The sequence below is a fragment of the Colletotrichum tamarilloi genome (genome assembly GCF_030869305.1).
Source record: "Colletotrichum tamarilloi strain Tom-12 chromosome Unknown Scaffold_5.1, whole genome shotgun sequence".
In the NCBI taxonomy this organism is placed as follows: domain Eukaryota; kingdom Fungi; phylum Ascomycota; class Sordariomycetes; order Glomerellales; family Glomerellaceae; genus Colletotrichum; species Colletotrichum tamarilloi.
The window spans coordinates 385,089-407,233 of record NW_026849388.1 but is presented as its reverse complement, the minus strand read 5'-3'; the positions used below and the strand labels follow the sequence as shown (position 1 = coordinate 407,233).

General features: G+C 53.6%; 6 protein-coding genes across 6 annotated transcripts; 4 read left to right on the top strand and 2 right to left on the bottom strand.

Annotated features, from left to right (window-relative positions):
* Nucleotides 1–1,019: 1,019 nt before the first annotated feature.
* CTAM01_02230 (uncharacterized protein) lies at nt 1,020–4,547 on the bottom strand (the record flags this gene model as incomplete). The annotated part of the gene is made up of 10 exons (XM_060518269.1): nt 1,020–1,921; nt 1,978–2,146; nt 2,200–2,330; nt 2,379–2,599; nt 2,655–2,744; nt 2,807–3,260; nt 3,443–3,547; nt 3,602–3,901; nt 3,984–4,100; nt 4,373–4,547. The coding sequence occupies 10 exons, from the start codon at nt 4,545–4,547 to the stop codon at nt 1,020–1,022; spliced, it is 2,664 nt and encodes an 887-aa protein (XP_060386902.1).
* Nucleotides 4,548–5,187: 640 nt separating this feature from the next.
* CTAM01_02229 (replication factor RFC1 C terminal domain-containing protein) lies at nt 5,188–8,460 on the bottom strand (the record flags this gene model as incomplete). Its single annotated transcript, XM_060518268.1, has 4 exons — nt 5,188–5,521; nt 5,573–8,173; nt 8,225–8,263; nt 8,315–8,460. 4 exons carry the CDS (start codon nt 8,458–8,460, stop codon nt 5,188–5,190), a joined length of 3,120 nt encoding a protein of 1,039 aa, XP_060386901.1.
* A 380-nt stretch (nt 8,461–8,840) lies between these two features.
* CTAM01_02228 (ribosomal protein L16p/L10e) lies at nt 8,841–9,710 on the top strand (the record flags this gene model as incomplete). Its single annotated transcript, XM_060518267.1, has 3 exons — nt 8,841–9,275; nt 9,332–9,473; nt 9,526–9,710. 3 exons carry the CDS (start codon nt 8,841–8,843, stop codon nt 9,708–9,710), a joined length of 762 nt encoding a protein of 253 aa, XP_060386900.1.
* A 454-nt stretch (nt 9,711–10,164) lies between these two features.
* Nucleotides 10,165–11,328, top strand: CTAM01_02227 (replication factor C subunit 5; the record flags this gene model as incomplete). The annotated part of the gene is made up of 3 exons (XM_060518266.1): nt 10,165–10,251; nt 10,305–10,927; nt 10,980–11,328. 3 exons carry the CDS (start codon nt 10,165–10,167, stop codon nt 11,326–11,328), a joined length of 1,059 nt encoding a protein of 352 aa, XP_060386899.1.
* Nucleotides 11,329–12,121: 793 nt separating this feature from the next.
* On the top strand, nt 12,122–12,575 carry CTAM01_02226 (uncharacterized protein; the record flags this gene model as incomplete). Its single annotated transcript, XM_060518265.1, has 2 exons — nt 12,122–12,220; nt 12,306–12,575. 2 exons carry the CDS (start codon nt 12,122–12,124, stop codon nt 12,573–12,575), a joined length of 369 nt encoding a protein of 122 aa, XP_060386898.1.
* A 3,644-nt stretch (nt 12,576–16,219) lies between these two features.
* Nucleotides 16,220–18,973, top strand: CTAM01_02225 (acetate-CoA ligase; the record flags this gene model as incomplete). The annotated part of the gene is made up of 7 exons (XM_060518264.1): nt 16,220–16,286; nt 16,515–16,538; nt 16,809–16,835; nt 16,919–18,081; nt 18,135–18,395; nt 18,450–18,854; nt 18,908–18,973. 7 exons carry the CDS (start codon nt 16,220–16,222, stop codon nt 18,971–18,973), a joined length of 2,013 nt encoding a protein of 670 aa, XP_060386897.1.
* Between the last annotated feature and the right edge of the window lie 3,172 nt (nt 18,974–22,145).

Genomic DNA, 22,145 nt, shown 5'->3' with positions numbered 1-22,145 from the left:
TCTCGACATCCTACATCACAATTCCGATCTCTACGAAGATCTTGTTCTAAAAACTCATGGGGCTGGTCGGCTCACCGCTGGAGGCGTCGGCAATTTACCAGCCCCCCTTGTACCATTATGTTCTACGATATTCTCTCGATTCCCGGAACAGCGAACTGGGCGTTCCGGTCGGTGTATAATGCTCCTCTCATGATGTGACAATAGCATGGCGGAAAAAAATGTAAGGGGGCCGCAAATGGGAAGGCCTTTTTGCTGGATGAAAAGAAGAAACGGATAGAATCTGGATACGTTTGTGTATACATAGACCCCGAATAGGGGTTTCGGGGTCTAATGATTCTTCTCAAAGCTCTGGTACAATTTAATCATACCGCCTAGGGGATTTCAATCTCCCTGTGTCTTAATCACACGGACAATCACATCCCGGTCTTTGCAATCACAACCGATTAAGGTTGAACGTAATATTTTGGCACTACCTATTTCCACTAACAATGTCGTAAGGCCGCACTCGGCTCCTAGGCCAATCCAACATCTTCCAGTAATCTCGACATAGAGCATCGTACTCAAACAATGGACACATCATGACCCAAATTATCGTTCGTAGAAGGCAATCTGGAAAAGGGGGACAAGATCGGAAGAGTTCGTCAAGAACTGTGCGTTCCCCCAACCTGCGACGTGGTGTTAGTCAATGGTCCCACTCGACACTGATGACGGTAGCTTGGCAGTACCTAATTGTTTGCTCATAACAAACTTGTCAAAAGACTGAGAGGCCAGGACTCGAAGATCCAAAGCCATCATAGTTGTCGAGAAAAGTCGAGTCGTCACCGATCGCCCCAGCCATATAGCTTTGTCCTGGTATTCTCGTGAGCCCGGTGAACTCACCACAATCCAAATCCTAGAACTTATCCATCAGCAACAGGCAATAAAGAGCCTTGCTGAATATAGCAATGTAGAAGCGAGAATGTCACAAGAACAGCCGACTGTGTCATAGTCCAGTTCCCACTGCAAACTCATTCCAGATTTCAACCAGAAAGGTCCAAGGCCGCCATCTTATCCCGGAAGTTCTGCGAGACAGCCCGGCGAACCTCATCGGGACTCGACAAGTTGGCTCTCGAGCACTCTTCCATGATACGGGTCTTGCAACGAACCAGCTCCTTCTTCATCTTCTCATTCTCATCCTCGGCGTCCTTGAGGGAGTGGAACTTGGCCTGAACCTCGTACCGCAAGTCGTGCAAGTGCGCAGACACACGGCGCAACACCCGCTTCTCATGCTTCTGGCGCTTGGCGAGCTCCTCGGCCGCCTTCCTCTCCTCTTCGGCGCGTTCCTCAGCAGCTTTACGCTCTCGCTCAGCAACCTCCTCGGCGGCCTTGCGTTCCTTCTCGGCGAGCTCTTCCGCTGCGATTCTCTCCTTCTCAGCACGCTCCCACGCGGCCTTGCGCTCCCAGGCCTCTCTGAGCTCCCGCGCTGCACGCTCGCGATCGGCGCGTTCTTGGGCGGCCCTCTGCGCCAGGACGTGGTCGACAGACAGGCGCATCTCGCGAAGCTCCTTCTGGGCTTGACCGACGTCGACGCGCAGGACGGCGTTCTCGCGGGTGACCTCCTCGTCTCGGGTTTTCCAGCGGAGGATGGTCTTCTGGCGCTGCGTGATGAGTTCGGCCGCGCTCGTCGCCTCGACGCCGGCGACCTTGCGAGCACCGGGGGTGTTGAGGATCGTCTCGATGTCGGAGTGGGTGTAGTGCTGGGCCCAGGGGCCGCTGGGCTCGGTAGTGGTGGTCGAATCCTCAGTGGCAGCTTTGGGAGGCGCGATCGGGGGGTCGCCTTGTTCATGATACTCAATCTTGCGGAAGTTGCGTGCGACTTCGGGGTTCATGCGATCGAAGAGGCCGAACCACCAGTTGCGCATCTTGTGCTGGAAGGTCACGCCTATGCTAGAGTCAGTGTCTTTATACCTTTGAGAGGGTCATTGCTGTGCTTGTTACCAGCAGGCAGGTAGATGATGGAAGGTTCGGAGTCAAGAGAGTAGCAGGGCGTGAGATAGCCATTGTCGTTGATGTCTCTCTGGGTCTCGAACTCCATGAGGAGACGGTCAGGGGCTTTCTCTTTAGGAGGGCCATCGTCCATGGAAGTCTCGGGACGCATACGCTGAGCCTAAAACCTATTCAGCCATGGGTTGCTTAGAACGAAGATGCAGTAAAACTTACATCATCGGCCATGAAGACCTTTCCGTCAGTGTTCTGCTCAGCACATCCCTCGGCCAGAAGGCGGAAAGTACAAGGGGAGATTCTTCCAGTCTCGGGATCACCCTCGTCGTCCGAGATACCGTAGTCCTCGACTAGCATGTGTCAGTATTGGTGCGAATTATGACTTGAGCCAGACTTACCAAAGTTGCGGTCCGGGTCGTAAGGCAGTTTGTAGGGGAGCAGCCCCTTGAAAGAGGACTCAGGGGTCTTGGTGATCGGAGGGAGGTAATCTTCGAATCTGAAATCTTCGAAATCGGGCGCGATGTGGAGATATTTGGGGCGAGGGACATTGTAGGCTCCCTTCCTGTCCGCAGTATCCGGGGCGTACTCAGCAGACAACAGGTGGGTGTCATCGAGCATCCTAGACACAGTCCGTCATCAGGCCGAACGAAGCAACTGGTCACACGAAAACTCACTTGACGTAGTCATCCTTCTCTCGCTTCACATCAGCCCTCAAGCCCGAAGTCGCGGCTCCCTTGATAGGAGATGGCTGCGTCTTGGAAGTACTGGTAGAATTGTGGTTAGGATGATGACGAGTAGGAGGGCACATCCTCGGACGGAGACTCACTTCTGGGGTTCGCCGCATGCAAAGCCGCCACCGTCGACAGCCCTTTCCTTTCCCTTGCCCTCAGGCTTCTCGTCGTGCTCGCTGCGAGCGAAGCCGCCGCCATCGGCAGCTCTTCCTTTTCCCTTGACGTCTGGCTTCTCATCATGTTGGCAAGAAGGGCCGTCAACCGCAACCTTGGTAGCATCTCTCTTCGCTCTTAGAGCAGACTCAAAAGCCTTCACCTCCATCCAAGATCGCAGCGGGTCGTTCGCATCCCGCATGGAGCCGCGTACAGCATCGTAGGCCTTCATCATGGAGTCTGTCATGAACCACTCCTTCGCGAAAGGGTGACCGGCCGAGCAGCCAGGGAGCTGAGGGCTAGGCTCATCGGCACCGTAGTCGACCAGCTTGCTTTGAAAGATGGACCAGTCCTTGGTCGTGGGGATTCCTTCTATCTTGATGCTGGGATCAGGAACTAGGATAAGTCGGTTAGTTACGACATTCATATGAGGGAAAGAGCTAACAGAAAATTCTACGAGGCCCAGGCAGGGAGTAGGTAGATGATGTCAGTAAGAGCAGAAAGGTATCTCATTCAAACCAGAATGTGCTATCTAAGACCCTAGTGGAAGCAGCAGAGCAACGCGGAGCACTTGATACCTTCATGGACCGAACGCGAGTACGACTCCGAATCGGTGCTGATGCTCACTTCCCAGAGGTTGACACCGGCGTAGCGGGCATGGTCAAAAGCGACCGTCTCCGGGCCTGTGTTCAAGAAGTTAGAGAAAGCGTTGAGAAGATGACAATTCAAAGACTCACTCGAAGAACGGTTGAACTCGTGCAAGTTGTTGTCTTGCTCCCAGTTGCCGTACAAGACCGTGTCGTGGGTGAGGGCTCCATTGTCCTGGCCGTGGGGTCCGACATTGGAGTTCATCATCTCGAACTCGTCGAGATCGTAGATGTCCTCGTGGTCTTCACTGAGGAAGCCCTGTTCATCGTACATGTTGGCAGAGTAGATGTCGTGGGACGACTCGCGCGACTCGCGAGACGCCTCTTCGATGATAGAAAGGCGATGGGGATTGTGAGCTTCGAGGGTACCCGCGGTGTCGATATTGTTTGCTATTTTTTTTTTCGTCAGGAATATGGTTCGTACTTGCGCTGAAAGCAGCCCAAAGATCGATGAGCAGGTCGGATGACTTACCAGACTTGGAGCGCGAGTGCTGGCCGCGGTCACGTCGAGAGGACATTCTCGATAGGCGCTTAAGAGTAGTGAAGCTCTTTGACTTCTTGAGAGAGAAGGCTGCCTTCGATACCAGACCTGCGGTGAAGATAATGAGCAACTGTGAAGCGATGAAAAAATGTTGGTAACGAGGATCCGAGTATGGGAAGGGGAGGCAATCAGGTGTTCTCGAGTATTTCCGAAGAAACAAACGCCTCAAACACTCGAGATTGGAAGATGGATGAAGCTCAGCAGGACTCGATGGGAAGAAAAGAGAGGAAGGATCGGAAAATGAATGAACAGAGGGTGGTTGAGGCGAGAGATCGTGAGATCAGGAAGGCAAAGCGTCGAGGGTTGGAGGAGATGTTCACCCTTCAAGGCCTTTGCGGCAATCCAGAACGTCTTCTTGGACCCGGGCTTCTTTTGATCCTTCTCATTCATCATCTTGAAGCTTGAAGCCCCTCCGACGGCTAAGCGGGATGATCCAAAGCGCTCGACATCATGGACGGCCGGTTGGACGTAAGCGTTGTAACTGATAGGAATCATTTGATGTGGCGGACTGCGCAACGAACATTTTGGATTAGCTTCGTGCTTTTGGAAGGCGAGGTAACAAATCGAAGCCATCAAGAGGTACTCACTTCGAACTTGGAATGCTGAAAAATGAGGGACTCGGAGCTTGGTTAGGTGCCTTTCAAGTTTTGTGTATGATTGACATAACCCCTTGTACTGATGGTGATGGGTGTGTTCGGGGGATTCTGGCAAAGGTTCAAGAACAACCCATTTTGGCAGGAAGCTCTCCTTAAGGATTCACTGGCCATGGATGGGTTGCACAAAACCGTTGTCTACCAAACACTCGCAGTTGCCTTTCATGAAGATGTCAAAATGCAGCTGTCATTCTCAAGTCTGGTTCCTCACATATTAACTTACACAGACGTTGTCGCTCACACCACTTTACACTGATTACCTTTCATGATGTACAACCCTCAAATCATTTTGTGATTGGTTAACGACTTCATACAATATCTAGCCGCTGATCAAAGGTGTTCAAAGAACAGTAGGTATTCCTGATTTAAACCTCATAATTCTACAATTGCCATGGATGCCTCACTCGAACTCAGTGAACACTGGCGTTCTCCTCCCATGATAAAAGGTGCCCCTAGATTGATATCTGTCGACCATTATGCCATTACTTCTTGCCCTTTCCCTTGGCAGTCGTTGCCTTGGCCTTGGGCCTACCCTTCTTAGGCTTGGCATCTGCATCTTCATCGTCATCATCATCGCCTGCTTTGGCCTTCTTCGTTGCTCTCTTAGCCTTCGGTTTGGGCGCCTTGATTAGCTTGTCCTTCTTCAAGTCAATCTTGTCCTCGTCCTCCTCGCCCGCATCGGCAGGTTCTGCAACATCGGCATCATCGTCCTCCTCAATAGCTTCTTCGAGATCCGGAGCCTCCTTCGCCACCTTCTTGGGCTCCATGATATTGCTGGCCTTCAAGAAAGGGATAGGATGAGACATTGCGTTGTAGCTGGAGAGTTGTTAGCGCTAAGAAGGAATAGCAAGAAGCACGAGTACTTACGTTCGCGTGAATGCCGCTTTTGTCTTGGATTCGATATCAGCCCGGCCCTCAGCTTGCGGACCAACGCCGAGCTCCTGAATCGCATCGAAGTCGTCTCGTGTCAAGTAGTAGCTGTCCATCAGCTCGATAATCTCGTCGACAGATTCCTTGCCTTCGACGGACAACCGGCGTATCATCTGATCCCACAAGACAGGCAGATATTGCTGGCGAACCTCATTGGCGTCTCCAGATGACCTCAACCGCATGTGTGAGTGTAGCTCACGGACAAATCGACCGAGTTTGCCAGTCTTGCTGTTGTTGCCGAGCCAGGAGGTGAAGTTGGAGCCCATGAGCTGGCCAGCAACGAAGCTCGATGGTCGAACCGTGCTGAAAACGGCGTGAGTAGGCATGAGACTCCATTGCTGTTGAGGCCCGTGAATCATTCGATCAACCAGATCACCATCGCTGATGCTCTCCGCCGCCTGATCTATCAATTCGAGGTACTTCAGGTTCTCTTCCCTCTTGTTGTAACCTCTGTTGTTAAGTGCCATTGGCTTTGAGCGCAGGTAGTTTTCCTGAATCATCAGGTAACTGAACTCGTGGTCGTTGAAGTATAGCTCGATCTTTTCATTCAAAGTAGTTTTGCTGGCGGGAGCGAACAGACCACCAGCGAGCATCTTCTGGCAAATATCCCAAGGCTTGAGAACGACGTGTTTCTCCCATGCCTTGGTCATTGCCTTGCCCTTGTCGTAGCTCATCGATGCTTGGTCGAGCTTGGCGGTGGAGATCATGTTGATGATTTGCCGAATATCCTTGTTGCTGCCTTCGATGAGGGCATCGACAACGGGCACAGGTAGCTTGAGGCCTTCGCGATGACATATTGTCATGATACGGGACCGGACCTGTTCTACCGTCGGGCGCCTGAAGGGAACATCCATGGCGACGAAGTCAAATGGCTTCATCTTTGGCAGTTTCCGCTCATTGCAAATGAGAATGAGGGGAATCTCGGTCTTTTTGCAGAACTTAGCCAGGGCTCCAACACCACCACGATCTCCTGCGGACATTCCGTCGACCTCGTCCATAATTAACACAATGTTCTTCTTTTCTCCGTCAACCTTTTTGCCGTCTCCAGCAAAGAAGCCGAGAAGCGATGTGTTGTTCATGATATCAGCGACACCATTTTCGACTAATTTCTTACTGCGAGTGTCACTGGCGTTGCTCTCAATGACATCGAAGCCCTCGAGTTTGGCAGCCAAGTGTGCTGCAGTCGTCTTGCCGATGCCGGGCGGACCAGAGATTATGATAGCTCGCGTGCCACCCATACCGTCTGCGCCGCGCCGTTGAAAGTCGTACTTGCGTGCCTTTTGCCAATTCCTCAACCAAGCCTGGATCTTCTCGACCTGCGCCTTGTTGCCGCAGATATGATTGAGTGCCGTCGGCGCATACTTTGATGTCCAAAGCTGCACTGGAGCTGCTGTCGGGGTAGGGGCAACTGTAGTCCCCCGAGCGGCGGCTGCTTGCTTGGCTGCCTTCTCTGCTGCAGCCTTCCGGGCCTTCTCTTCTCGCTCCATCTCCATTGCCTGGATCTTGATAGCCTCCTCGTCTTTCTTCTTCTTCTCGCGCGCCTTCTCGGCACCCTTGCCGGAGCCGCCATAGGCAGGCAATTTCCTGATGAGTTCGAACAGGCCCTCCTCGTTGATGGTTTTGATGTTCATGTCCCTGATCTTCTTCAGCTTACTGGGTCCTGCATCGTCTCCCAGGACGACATAGCTGGTCTTGCTACTTGGTGCTCCAGTAATTTTGCCACCGTACTTCTTGACCAACGCCTGACCTTCCTCACGGCCGATGGTTTGAAGGACACCGGTGAAGACGAATGTCAATCCAGAGAGACATTCATCCTCGCCATCGGGCAGTTCCGCGGCACCTGCATTAGCAGGCACAGCCGCGCTGTTTCCTCCACCACCGGCATTCTTCCTCCAGTCAAATTTTGGGGCATTTGGGTCCTGGGGTGGAGGTGTCGGAGGGCGGACAGTGGGGATGTTGTCGAGGATCGACTGATAAGCCGAATCTTCAGGTTCGTCTGCCTTTTTAGCCCTGGGAGGGCGTGGCTTAGCGGGCGCCTTCTTTTTGGGCGGCTGCTCTTCCTCCTCTTCCTCCTCGTCCTCGTCAGGAGTCTTGCGCCTCTTTGTGCCAGCTGCTGCCCTTGTGCTCTTGCTTGGGGTGCCATTGGCGGCACTCCGCGAGGCTACACGCTTCGGTTTTGGTTGTATATCCTCGTCGCTCTCGTCCTCCGCATAGTCGTCGGTCTTTCGCTTGTTGCGACCCTTCACATCAGCAGCAAAGATGTCATCCTCATCCTCATCGTCTTCGTCTTTGTAAGCATCGGCATCGTCGTCGGACTCGATCTTGGTGTATGTCCTGGCGGCGCGCTTCTTGGGCGTTACTTCTACAGGTTTCGCAGTAGTCTTCTTGTTGCGTGGGCTGGTCCTGATCTCGACTTCGGTCTTCACTTTAGTTGCTTGGTCTGGCTTTGCGGCGGGTGCAGGCTTAGCCGCCTTGGAAGATTTGGATGATGCAAAGTAGTCGCTGGCTGTGGTCTCGGTTCCCTTAGCAGCCTCGTCTCTGCTACAGAATTAGAAGCAATCGACGAAGAGGGCAATATAGTTCGCGTACTTAGCCTTCTTCCTGACAGCAGCTTTCGCTGCCGGTTTTCTAGGACGAGTTAGCTTAGTCTTCAAGTACAGGGTTTTGGAATCGACTAACGGCGCAGGAGTAGGGTCGGCATCATCGTCGCTGTCCTCGATGACTTTCCTGCCCCTTCGGGCCTTTGGGGGCTCCTCGACCTTTTTTGGCAAGGGCTTCGGGGGCCCGCCTCCCTTCGGCCCAAAGAATGACCTAATATCAGGCATTGCGTTTTGTACAGTCACCTGTCTTCCGTTGAGTGATTGTTGAAAGCAGCGAAAAGTTTATATCGAAAGTTGGCCTACTGTTGCCTGGAGGGAAGTTGGAGGTTGACAGACGAAAAGACCAATCGAGGTCGCCGTGCCTGGCGTCAAGTCGGGAAGCGTGCACGTAATGGATTTCCAGTTGCTACGCGAAAGTGACGCGAGGTCCGTGACCCCGGTCAGTTCACTTTAGAGTGCATGTGGCGCAGCAGCTCCAGGCAAAGCCTCAGCAAAATTATCGCCCAACATCTCAGGCCATCCAAGCCACACCTAAGCTCTCGTGAAGCTAGGGACATTTTTTTGGAGATCGCATCATCAACGACGTTCATCGGCAAGTCGCAAACATGAGGCCCACCGCTCCTACGGCGCTTCTCAGCGCCTTCCAAGGCCTCAGAATATCTACGACGCCGACAGTCAGTCCTCTTAGGGCCGCGATCCGACCTCAATTGACAAAGCCGCTGGTCGCATCCCAGATCCTCCGCGATGCCCGCCCGTTTTCCACGACACCTGCAGCGCAGGGCACATGGCTCGAACCCTCGATCGACCGAACGAAGAAGATGATGAAAGGACGTCCTCGCGTGGCTACGGGAGGATCGACCAAGGGCACGACTGTCATCTGGGGCGACTACGGTCTCCGAATGAAGGATCACCACCGAAGAATCAGCGCCAAGCAGCTCAAGAACGCTGAAGATACGATTAAGATGAGATTACGTGGTCAAAAGTACCGACTGTACAAGAGAGTGTGCTGCAACGTTGGTGTCTATGTGTCTGGTAACGAGGTAAGGCGGATGTTGAGGAATTATGGGCGATAGTCAAGTGCTGATTCCCGGACTAGATGCGTATGGGTAAGGGAAAGGGTTCTTTCGATCATTGGGCGGCGCGTGTTGCTGTCAACCAGATCGTTTTCGAGATCAGAGGAATGCTTCACGAGGCTGTTGCAAAGGATGCCTTCCGTCTGGCGGGTAACAAGTTGCCCGGTGAGTACATTCCCAATTGCGTGAAGCACAGCCAAGACTGACTTAATGCTAGGTCAATGGGAGTTTGTACACAAGGGAGCGGCTCCTGTTGTTGGTATTACGAAACTTGAGAACGGTGTTACGTTGGAGGATCTGAAGAGACCAAGAAAGGCGATTGCGCCTGAAGACTTGCTGGCTGAGGCAACGAGCAAGCCCACCAGCGCGGCGTCTACCACTACGCCGTCTGCAGCGCCCTAGAGTTTTGGATGAAAATGATTGTAACATTTACCGCTCTTAACTTTGAGATAGGCTCAGCGCAATCTCAAGTTCATGGAGTGGCTGTACTATAGATGACCTTACCAGATGGGGAGGTGTCATTGCGACTGTACAAATAAAGGAAATACCTTTCACACCCATTATTAGTCTACCGTGGGATTATCATTGAAAAATGTTTTTTGCACGCATAGGTTTTTATAGAGTCGGATGAATTCGAGGTCGTTACTATGCGCCAAGTAATGGTGTATGCCTCAAAGCTGTCATGTGTGGCTTGAGGGCACGGGCCTATGCCACCAGCCACGCCTCGATATTTCCCACTTAACGCGAACGCGTCTTCTTTCAGAGCGCATCACCAGAAAGTCCCACGCTCTGCAGCCCGCTCCGCCAGCCAACTTCAGGTCTTCTACACGGCGTTTTCCACATCACAGCAACCAAAATGGCGCTTATTGTCGATAAACATAGACCAAGGTCACTAGATGCTCTGACATACCATCAGGAGCTTTCAGACCGTCTTGGCTCTCTGGTAGGAAGCTACAAATCTGCTCTCTCCCAGGCAGCTGCTCACACATTTCACAGGCTCAGAGCGGAGATTTCCCCCATTTGTTGGTATACGGTCCGTCCGGCGCTGGAAAGAAGACACGCATCGTTGCCACACTGAAGGAGCTATACGGACCCGGTGTAGAGAAGATCAAGATCGATGCGCGTGTTTTCCAGACGTCGAGTAACCGCAAGCTCGAATTCAACATTGTCGCGTCAAACTACCACCTCGAGATCACCCCGTCAGACGTCGGAAACTACGACAGAGTTGTCGTTCAGGATCTGCTGAAGGAGGTGGCACAGACACAACAGGTCGATCAGTCGGCAAAGCAAAGATTCAAGGTCGTGGTCATCAATGAGGCAGACCACCTTACCAGAGATGCGCAGGCTGCGCTGCGTCGCACGATGGAGAAGTACTCTCCTAACCTACGATTGATCCTCCTAGCGAATTCGACGGCAAACATCATCGCCCCCATCCGATCGAGAACACTGCTGGTCCGAGTAGCTGCACCAACCCACGAGCAAATTTGTGAGGTCCTGGCAGTGTCAGCGAAGAAGGAGAACTGGCCCATGGTGAAGGGCTTGCATATGAGGATCGCGCAGGAGAGTGGCAGGAATCTGCGACGAGCTCTGCTCATGTACGAGGCTGTCCACGCACAAAAGTAGGACACCTTTGCACGGCATTTGCAGGATCAAAAACTAACAAGCCAACAGTGAGAAAGTCACGGATAGCACACCAATCCCGCCGCCAGACTGGGAGGCACTCATCAGCCAAATAGCGAGGGAGATTGTCGATGAGCACACGCCGGCACGGATTCTCCAAGTGCGAGCAAAGCTATACGACCTTCTCACGCACTGCATCCCGCCAACCACGATTCTCAAGACGCTCACCTTCAAGCTCATTGCGTTGATCGACGATGCCCTGAAGGCGGAGGTGATCAAGTGGTCGGCATTCTACGAGCACCGGATCAGGATGGGCACGAAGGTCATCTTCCACCTGGAAGCGTTTGTGGCCAAGTTCATGAGGATCATGGAGATGTACTTGATGAGCATGGAGCTGTGAGCAAAATGGATAATACAAAAGGAGGCGTTTAGGGGTTCAAGGCGGCATATGTCGGGGGCACATACTTCTTCTACTACTATCGGGCACGCCAGGCCAGTGCCAAAATGCAAACAAGTCCACTTCGCGGTTCCCAACCAGCTGGGTCTCTCATGTGTTTCGCCATCAGTCCGATTGGATGTTTATGAGTGTAAGTCGAGCGTCCAATGCCTCCAAGAGCATTCGGAGCCGCAGTGCATGCATGTGGTAACTTATGATCGATCGGCAAAGCCTCACGGCAGGGCCCATACTTCCAGTCAGGATGACCGACCAGGGTACCGAGGATAGAATGTCAGTTTCTGTATCTTGGGTGCTTAGGCGACGATGCTGCCTCACGCAAGATGCAAGTGAACCTATTGCGTAAATCTGATAGGTCACCACGCAAGCGGCTAGGACGGCTCCTCTTCTTTTTTTGCTTGCACTCAACAATCTGTCATCAGGAGTTCCCCAACAGAAAGGGCAAAATTCCCACATGCTTATATGGAGATGCCAGAGATCCATATTCTGCCGCACGAGGCTCGGAGGACGCGGTGATTTATCCTAAATGGCCCGTTTGAGAGTATCTCCGATTTCCAGAATAAACCCCGACCAAAGGTTGAAGCAACACTATTTTTTTTTTCGCTCTTTGACACGGACAGGTAATCAGTACCCTGTGTTTCTCCACACAAATCGTTTAGATGTGAAAGGATCCTTCGCCCGGGTTTCCCGTAAAGAAGGAAGACCCCTCCAGCCCTCCTTCCCGGGCCACAAATTACAGATGCGGCGGCAACGACGGCGGGACGGCGTTTTGCCCAAGCCTTCCCCCGCGGGTGTCGGGTATGCCAAGACTACTTCCATTCGTCCATCCTATGAGACGGCGGGAGGTGGACTGACCTGGATGAGCAAGGAAAGGTTAGGTCGGAATCAGTCTCACACATGCTGCATAGTACTGTACTGCGTAAGAACAACGGAGCAGGGGGGGTAAATGTGAGGACGGGCAAGGGACCCGGCCTTCTGGAATGGCAGCACGCAGCACGACTAAAACAGCGCATCACAAGCACGGGCGCGCACTTGCCCCAGTGTATCGATACTTCACTGAGGTACTTCGACTGGTGGACATGGGATATCCGGGTGCCCACGGGGTAAAATGCGGGAAGTCAGTGAGCTGTCTGGGGAGTCCAGGGCTGGGTGAAAGGGTTCTGAGGGGGAAAACGCGGAGGCGAGGTGTTTAACTGCAGAAGGCCATCATGCCACGTTTGGTGCTGGACAAAATTTGCGAGCTGGAACGTGAATCTCTTCAATTCGATCATGTTCACAGAGTCGACAGGAACCAGTATTTTTGTATCCTCTTTGGAGGAAAGGGCTCTTGATATGAGGCAAGCCACTTTTCCAGAAGACAGCGCCAGGCGTCAGGTACACAAAAACATGATGCAGGTGCCTTAGGTAAGACAGGCAGCACACAGCACCTGCCTGTTGTGTGTTACATCAGAGGATGGCATCCAACTACAAGGAATCCATGGGCGTCTCTTTTCCTCTCTTGAACCTGCGCAAGCACGAGCGGGACTTCCGTTTAACCCCTCCAACCACACACGCACACCACCACTCGCTACACCAGCAATTTCTATCAATGGTTTTCTTCTGCCTGCAGGGTGCTAGTACAGATGTGCCCCTCCATTTGCCTACAGGCCCATGCCATGCTGCAGCAATACGACAACCAACCTCCTCATGCTGCCTGCAACTTCAGATGGAGGTTACTTGGTTCCCCCAACTGGCGGCGGCCTCGACGGCGGCCATGATAGCTCCGATGCAACTCTAGTATCATGGAGAACAGATCACCCAAGTGGATGCTACTGTTCGTACCAATGTACTACGTACGGAGTTCTTTGGCAGCCTCCGTAGGTTATTATGTGGACCGCAGCCGACGTCGGAGATGCCGCATGATAGGACTGCAGTCATCGACAGTCATCACAGTGGGTTCGGGTGCATTTTTTCTCTTCCGAAGGACAATCGGCAACAAGCGCGAATGCACAGCCTGAGAGATTACCCACAATCTGCAAGGAGAAAGAAGACAGTTACAAATTGCGACTGCAGGTGTGGTGGATTACGACCCCGGAATCTGCGAGACTTTGTTGAATCCCGACCCAATGCCAGACCCCGAAATGCCTACGAGGAACAGCGGGGCCTGCGGAGCCCTGGGACCGTTCGATTCTCGACTTTGTTGAAGTTACCTCCCGTTGGATGCTCCGATAAAACCGGCATACATTTTTTGAAGCACAACATCATTGCCTTTGAGAGGACCTGAGTTGATATGGTCGTTGCAAGGTCGTCAAGAAGTCGCGGGAGCCAAGCCAAAGGACACAATCATCAATATGTCATCGTTGGGGTCGTGGCCAATCACGGAGGCCGGAACACCACGGCACTCCAGGGTCGCGCGCCGTGATCAGCATCCAGCGTCCTCGGCTGGCGTACACTTGGCTGGGCGACAGCCGCATGGCTTCCTGAATAGCGGCGCAATGCGGTCAGCCTAGGAGGTAGGAGACCTATGAGGCGCAAACTCGACGCCGCTGGGGAAGAAGAGTGCGGGGAACGCTGGGCAGGTGAGGGGCAAGCTTTGGTGCCTCGTTCGCTTGACGCCAAAATGATTTGACAGCAAAGCGTCGGGAGACCAGTCTGCCGCATTGACAAATTCTTGGAGCTTCCGGTTGTCCTCGGTCTGGCTCGGCCACTCAAGCATCCAAGGTGATGATGGACGAAGAAGTCGGGTGATGGGCGCCACTTATCCCACTGGCGCATTCTCGGCGAGTTCAGGCCAGGACACGAAAAGACAGGCTACAAACCGAGACAGAAGACCATGAGAGATGTCGACACTCACAGCCGCGGTGCAAGAAGAAAGCTCCACCGAGACGGTGGCTCACAATATCTCCTGCTTCGATGAAGTGACATGGTCAATGGTAAATCGATGAATATATATCATAGGGCCGACTTTAGGCGGTCAGGGTATCCATACAGGCTATTTACGAGCACGAGCAGGAGACAACTTCAGTACCGACACTGATTGACACGCGATGCCCCCGTTTTAAGACAGGCTCCCTAGCGCTGATGGTGTGAAAACGAATGGATCGTCACTTGTATACATGAGCGCAAGACTGTGAGAAGGCTCTTGGACGTCGTCACCGTCATCCCAATAGCAGGCTACCATGGATCACGAGCAGGGTCAGGGTCATTGGGCGTTCAATTTGCTCGGCCGGTCGACGGGAGAATCTAATCGGTAGGCGGACAGAGTTCGTCGCATTCAGATGAGCTACGGATACTTGGTAAAGTACTTGCAAGGCACAGTTGCGAGGTCCAATTGTGTCTTTTTTGTCTCTCATTAGCGCAGAAACCCTTCCCCTCCCCCAGACCAAGACCAACCGACGGGCCCAGGAGCATCCAGGCGCGGACGGCAGGCGGGCTGGCGGGCTCCTTTGGCGAGTTTGGAGACGGGTAGCTTGGCGTCCTTGGGCTCTGGGGAGAAGGGTCAAAAGGTACATTCGTCTCGTCTTTGACTGGACGATGCAGGTCTGCGCGGTGTTGGGAGCTGGGTTGGACGCGAGGGGTTGCAGGGAAGGGGAGGGTTCGCAGGTGGTTCGGGGCAAAGGAAAGGCAAGACACAGCTCAACCCCCGGCCAAGCGGTAACGGTACAGCGGTACAGAGTACGGAGATGGACCAGCCACAGCCCGCCTACAGGCTACAGGAAGCGGACGGGATTGCGGGGTGCCATGGCAAATGATGACCAATGGAGGGCAAGGGATGGGCTGAAGGAGTTTCCCTTTCCGCATGGCTTGTCCCTTTTCTCCATAACATCATCGGCCTGCGCTGCAGTGTACCATGATCCGTGAATGTGCTCCGTACCGTGGATGGGGCTCCTTGTAGATAGAGACCTGGCTGTATTCACTGACACTCCGCACAATGCCCAAATCTGGGACCTTGGGCTGCCGGAGATGCTGTATGAGGGTGACTTAGTACTGTGAGACTTAAGTAGTGACTGTCAACTGAAGCTATGTATGTTCGGGTATGTATGTGTAAGGTAAGACAAGGTACGGAGTACGGTACCGAGGAGTGAGTGAGTGAGTGAGTGAGTGGCTAGTGTCGTTACAAGGAAGCTTCCTTTTAGCTCTCAAGCTTGACGTGGTGCACCGTCCCAGGTCCCGAACAGCGCCTCCGGCTCAAGTTGTCGGTCGACGTGCCCGGAGTGGGAGTCCACGTTTACCAGACGTTCCCAGTACAAGTCCCAACTCCCCATTCGTCCATTAAAAGCAATCCTATCCCCCGTCCAATTCGCGGCTCGGCCACCTGGAGAGCTGGTCTTCTTAATTACGACTCACATCCTCTTCGTCTTTCCCAATTCCTCCTACTCCTCCTCTTCTCTTCACTTCCACAACCCATCTCCGATTACTCCTACATTTCTAGGACATCTCCCCTCTCAGTTACATACGCATAAAGCAAACACAACGAGGACAGGATTCAAGGGAACCACCCATTGGGACGTCGACTTGTTTTCTCTGCTGCCGCTACCCGCTTTGCAGCAACGCCTATCTAGGACAAGACGCGACTCGACGCTTGACTTGTGGAGAGTTGCGCCAGTTCCGACCCCAGCTTGCGCGCGACCTCCCATCATTACTGCACGAGCAGGACTGCTTCTCTTACGACGAGGACGGCAAAGACGGACGATTGTCGCACGATTCTCACAGCTTAGCAGCGCCAGCGGATCTCTCGAAGCTCGACAGAACCTCTACAAGCCTGCACAAAGTACCCCGCATCGCTTCATAAACAGCACACAATACACACAAACGCACGCACGCAGCACACACACACATAAACCACCCCGCCGCCACAATGACCGATGCCGCAGAGCCACAAAAGGCCCCCGTGGTCGCCGAGGCCCACCTCGTTGATACCTTCCGTAAGCCCGAACAGAACCCCAATTTCCTAGCTCCATTTCTGGTCTACTTTTGGTCCCTCGCGCCAAACAGCACCGAACGTCTGCGTCTGCGTCCTCACCCCTTCAACCGCATTTACACGGTTCTCTGAGCGAGCGCAACGCAAAGCCTGACTGCTCTCGCTTCGACCAAATGGTTTTATTTGCATGTCTGTTGGGAGAATCACCATGGCTAATTTTGAATCCCAACAGATCCCCCCCAAAAGATGCTTGACAGTAAGTGCGCCGCCGATTTGCAGAAGCCAGATTCCAGACCCAGACACCCAAGAGTCAGACCCAGTTCCATGGCCTGTTGCCGTCCGAAAGTCGCGTGAGGGGCACTGGAGATTGCCCATGGTGGCTGCAGGGGGTTGTCGTTACTGTGGTCAACCCTATGGATCCCCATCAAGTACTTTGTACTTTCCATGGGAGAAAGAAGGAGGGGCAGCGCAATTCGGAGCTACTGATTGGACATTTTGGGCTAACAATTCTGTCTCCTTCCCGCAGAGCACCCCAGCAAGCCCCACTTGAGCAGTAAGCCATCTTCCCCTCTTTACCCCAATTCCTCCCCTCTTCATTGGCTGACCGGAGCTCCCCCTTCCTCTCCCCTGCTGCAGGTCTCGAGGACTACCAAAAGTTGTACAAGGAATCCATCACCGACCCAAAGGCCTTCTGGGGCACCAAAGCCCGCGAGCTCCTGTCTTGGTTCAGCGATTTCCAGACCGTCTACTCCGGTTCCCTGGCCGGTGGTGATAGCGCTTGGTTTGTTGAGGGCCAGCTCAACGCCTGCTACAACTGTGTCGACCGTCACGCCTTCAAGGACCCCAACCGCGTTGCCATCATCTACGAGGCCGACGAGCCTGGCGAAGGCCGCAATGTCACCTATGGCGAGCTGCTCCGCGAGGTCTCACGCACCGCCTGGGTTCTGAAGCAGATGGGCGTGCGCAAGGGAGACACCGTTGCCATCTACCTGCCCATGATTCCCGAGGCCATCATTGCTCTCCTCGCTTGCGTCCGTATCGGCGCCGTCCACTCCGTCGTCTTTGCCGGTTTCTCCGCCGACTCTCTCCGTGATCGTGTCATTGACGGCAACTCAAAGGTCGTCATCACCACTGATGAGGGTAAGCGTGGCGGCAAGTTGATCGGCACGAAGAAGATTGTCGACGATGCCTTGAAGCAGTGCCCCGATGTGTCCCACGTCCTCGTCTACAAGCGCACCGGCGCCGATGTGCCCATGACAAAGGGCCGTGACTGGTGGTGGCACGAAGAGGTTGAGAAGTGGCCTTCTTACTTCCCCCCTGAGCGGGTCAACTCCGAGGACCCCCTTTTCCTTCTCTACACCTCCGGTTCCACCGGTAAGCCCAAGGGTGTTATGCACACTACTGGTGGCTACCTCGTCGGTGCCGCCGCCACGGGCAAGTACGTCTTTGACATCCACGATGGCGACCGTTACTTCTGCGGTGGTGATGTCGGTTGGATTACCGGACACACCTACGTCGTATACGCCCCTCTGCTGCTCGGTGTGAGCACCGTCGTCTTCGAGGGCACACCCGCCTACCCCAACTTCTCGAGATATTGGGATATCATCGCGAACCACCAAGTCACCCAGTTCTACGTCGCCCCTACCGCTCTGCGGTTACTCAAGCGGGCCGGTGACCAGCATGTCAAGGGCGACATGAAGCACCTTAGAGTGCTCGGCTCCGTCGGTGAGCCCATCGCCGCCGAGGTCTGGAAGTGGTACTTTGAGGTTGTCGGCAAGGAGGAGGCCCACATTGTAGACGTAAGTGAAGCTGGCATTGACGCGAGGATATAACAGGACTAACACAACTGCAGACGTACTGGCAGACCGAGACGGGCTCCAACGTCATCACTCCCCTGGCCGGTGTCACGCCGACCAAGCCCGGTAGTGCTTCGTTGCCCTTCTTCGGCATCGAGCCCTCCATCATCGACCCCGTTTCCGGCGAAGAGATTCACGGCAACGATGTCGAGGGTGTGTTGGCCTTCAAGCAGGCATGGCCCAGTATGGCCCGCACCGTCTGGGGCGCTCACAAGCGCTACATGGACACGTACCTGAATGTTTACCCAGGCTACTACGTGAGTCTCGCCTGCTATTTGACAATGTTGTACACTGGCTGACAATGACTCTAGTTCACCGGTGACGGTGCCGGCCGTGACCACGAGGGCTTCTACTGGATCCGCGGCCGCGTCGACGACGTCGTCAACGTCTCTGGCCACCGCCTGTCGACCGCCGAGATCGAGGCCGCGCTCATCGAGCACCACTCCATCGCCGAGGCCGCCGTCGTCGGCGTCGCGGACGAGCTCACCGGCCAGGCCGTCAACGCCTTCGTCGCCCTCAAGGACGGCAACGAGGCCTCGGACGCGCTGCGCAAGGAGTTCATCATGCAGGTGCGCAAGAGCATCGGACCGTTTGCCGCACCAAAGGCCGTTCACATCGTGCCCGATCTGCCCAAGACCCGCTCCGGCAAGATTATGCGCAGAATTCTCCGCAAGATCTTGGCTGGTGAGGAGGATCAGCTTGGTGATGTTACGACTGTAAGTTTGAAAACACCTCTTTATGCATACAAGTGTGCTAATGCAAAGAATAGCTTTCGGATCCTTCCATTGTTGAAAAGATTATCAACATTGTCCACGAGGAAAAGAGAAAGAAGTAAATGCAGAACGACGATGGTAGGAGAGTGAGGGAGAGACAGGAGAGACGTGAGTGATACCATATGAACAGAGGAGGATGGATGTAGGTACGAACCGATCGGTTTGATGTACCGTCCCGCCTGGAAACCCCCATGAATAGCTTTTCTAGGGTTATTGCTTCTTGTTTTTTGCCATATAGCGAACCATATTTTGAAATATTTTCGAGCCCAAATCCCAAAGAGGAAAAAAAACATGGAAACATACATTGCCTATTCATCGCGTGCCACGCCACATGCCTCACAAGCCCGGCATGATATCGGACTTAGCTTGACATCTTGATGACGAGTGGGCAAACCCATTCTGAAACTTGATACATGGTTCCCACCGACCAACGGGTCAGCTTGAAGGGTATGATCAAAGTCAAAGAAGGGTGTGCCTGCTGGTACAGTATTCGTAGTTGACGAAGCTACCCTTTTGCCACCGAGACTCAGCTGCTCTCTTGAACACCGAGAAACATTGGTCACGACAGCGGCCCGATCGTTGATGGAGACCGTGGAGAGTCAGTCTGCGTTCACTGAGAACCAGGGAGTAAAAAGAAAGGAACAGAGACGGGTCCGTCCGTCCGTGTGTATCTGCAGCTTGCTGACACTCGGATGCCCCTCTCTACAAGTAGACTCGGCGCTCCGCCCGCCCCCGGAGGGAGAAAAAGCCCGGGCGCGCTAGTTGGTGGTGGGTTTCGAGGCCGGAGACAAGATGGGGGGGAGAGAGAGAGAGAGCACGGCCAGCGGGAGATGCGTGACGCTAGAACGGCACCATTCGCGGGCCTCGCGGCCTCGCAGGACGGAACGATGTCGTTTTTGCGGGTTTTGCTATGCATGCGACATCTGTAGGTTGGGTTCTTGTGTGATGGGGGCTGGGAAGCGAAGTGTGTTTCTGCATTCACCGTTCTGTGCAGAACCGGGCCGAGATACAATTGCAGACGGAAGATGGTGTCTGCCTGCTGGTTTCCTTTGGTGAACCAGGAGGCAGGAGTAGGCGGAGAGGGAAGGGTCGGTCTCTACGGAGAATCTGGTGGGACAGGTACCGGCGCTTCCCCGTAACGTGCCTTGGAAGCATAGCCTCAACCTCGTGCGTCGCCAGCTCGTTTCTCCCATTCACGAAGGGTGTGTGTAGGTAGAAGTCGGTGGGTACATGTACGGATGGCTTGGAAGACGAATTGGAGGCAAACCCGATGTCGTCGTCGTCATCATTGTTCTCAGGACCGAACAGCGCCTTGCTGTGTCCATCCTTCCCCAATCCGTAGCCTCTTGGCTGGAGGGTCTACGCGGTACTGGTTGGACTTGGCATGTCATCAGAGGTATCTCTTATATCCGAGTAGAGAATGGGGACTCCGCCATACCGTAAATTTTGTGTTTTCAATTAGTCTTCTGCCGCTAGGTGCTTAGGTTTGGCAAGACACGTGGCTGTGGGAATAATGTGAGTAGAAAGCAGTGTCAGGTGTACGCTTACACCGAACGGAATTCCTCGGGGCCCTCTCTGAGACGATGGTGATGTTGCTCAAGAGTCTCTCTGAGCTGGGTTTTCTGGTCCCGCCAGATATGACAGCAGATTCTGTGACTGGTGAAAGAATGGGAGTTTCTTACACATCTTCTTGATCATGAGCTTTGCCAGTTTTGTATATCACCGACAAATTATCATCAGGCCACGATCTGTGTGGACGAAGGTTGTCCAACGGGACAATGATCACGTGGGTAAATGTGTAAGTGAAACTGTAGCAGTAGTCAAGAAATCACGATATACACTGGCTCCAATATCAACTCTTTCCTACATGGCAGCGTACCTACAATTATGATCCATGTGGCACGGAGCAGTGGTCATGGATCATGATAGAGTACTCCGGAAGAAGGCAGCTTCCGTCACTTCCCATCGTTCTGGCTTCTACATACTGTCCAAGAAAGTATCAGATGACGATCAGACGGAGACGGAAACCCAAGAACCACGATCGACCTGTTCGGGCCAAGAAATCAAGGCTAGACTCCTGAGGAGTCCGTCCTAGCAGGCGAGACGTTCCCCCCCGTGGACTTGGCGTCCAAAGATGCGGCGGCCTCAGGTGCCGTGAACTGCTCGGAGGTAATTTGATACCCTGATGCGTGTGGGGGGAAAAAAAGGTTGGATTCTCTCGGAAGACAGGGAACATAACATGGAGGAGGCCTCCTTGGATAAGGTCAGGTAAGGTGAGATATCCAGTTCGGATACTTGTGAAAGGGCACTATCCATCTCCACCGACTTTTGGTAATGGCTATCGATTATTCAGCAAGCAAGAGGGTTCAGAAACGAAATGGTTGGTCGAGAGAAGAACTTGTTTTGTTTCGTTTGGCTTTTTTTTCTTGTGCATGCAGAAAGCAAAGCCACCACAGGATGGGGTCTGACGCGCAATCCTCATGAGGGGGGGGGGGGGGCGCCGAGATGTAAGTTGTGCTAGTGTAAGTAGTTGGATGTGCTTGTTTTTTTTTTTTTTTTTTTCCACGCTGCGTGAGTGCGGCGGTACTGCACGGCATCGGCGGAGGACCAGAGGCTTAAATCCGACCCTTTCGACTGACTGACTTACTGACCAGCGCGGGCTGTGTAGAGAGATGGACATTAGGGAAAGGCGGTGTTGATGCCAATGGTTGCTCTAGAAATCTAGGCCGTCTGATGTTTTTCCCTGGTGAAAAGCCAAGGTGTAAGATGAGGATGGATGATTGGTTCGGTCGATAGCGGGGAGGGGGAGTGTTGAGTTTCTGAACTCTGTCATCCATTCCCATGCCGTCCCTGTACGCGGGAGGTTTAATCAACTCTGGGGTTTCTTCTGAATGTATGTATAACTTCCAATACTACTTCGCCTGAGACCCTGGAGATTGGAGCTGCCTGGCAATTCGTATCGAACCAAGCTGTCTCGGGTGCGTGCCTAGGTGTATTAGAAGCGTTCTCTTGCTGATACTTTATGAAGAAGAAGCAGCAAAATGAAACCTCCAGGTGAAAGATGAGTGACATCAGGAAAAAGAGAGACCAGTTAGGTTTAGCGGTCCCGAACCACGCAGTCCCCGGGCCCAGAGACAGAGTTGGCTCCGTCAGAGAACTCTAAGCCAAGCCCTGCTCAGCCTCCCGAAAGTCAGGGACCCAGTGTATAGAGAGGGGGGAAGGGAGACGTAAGCT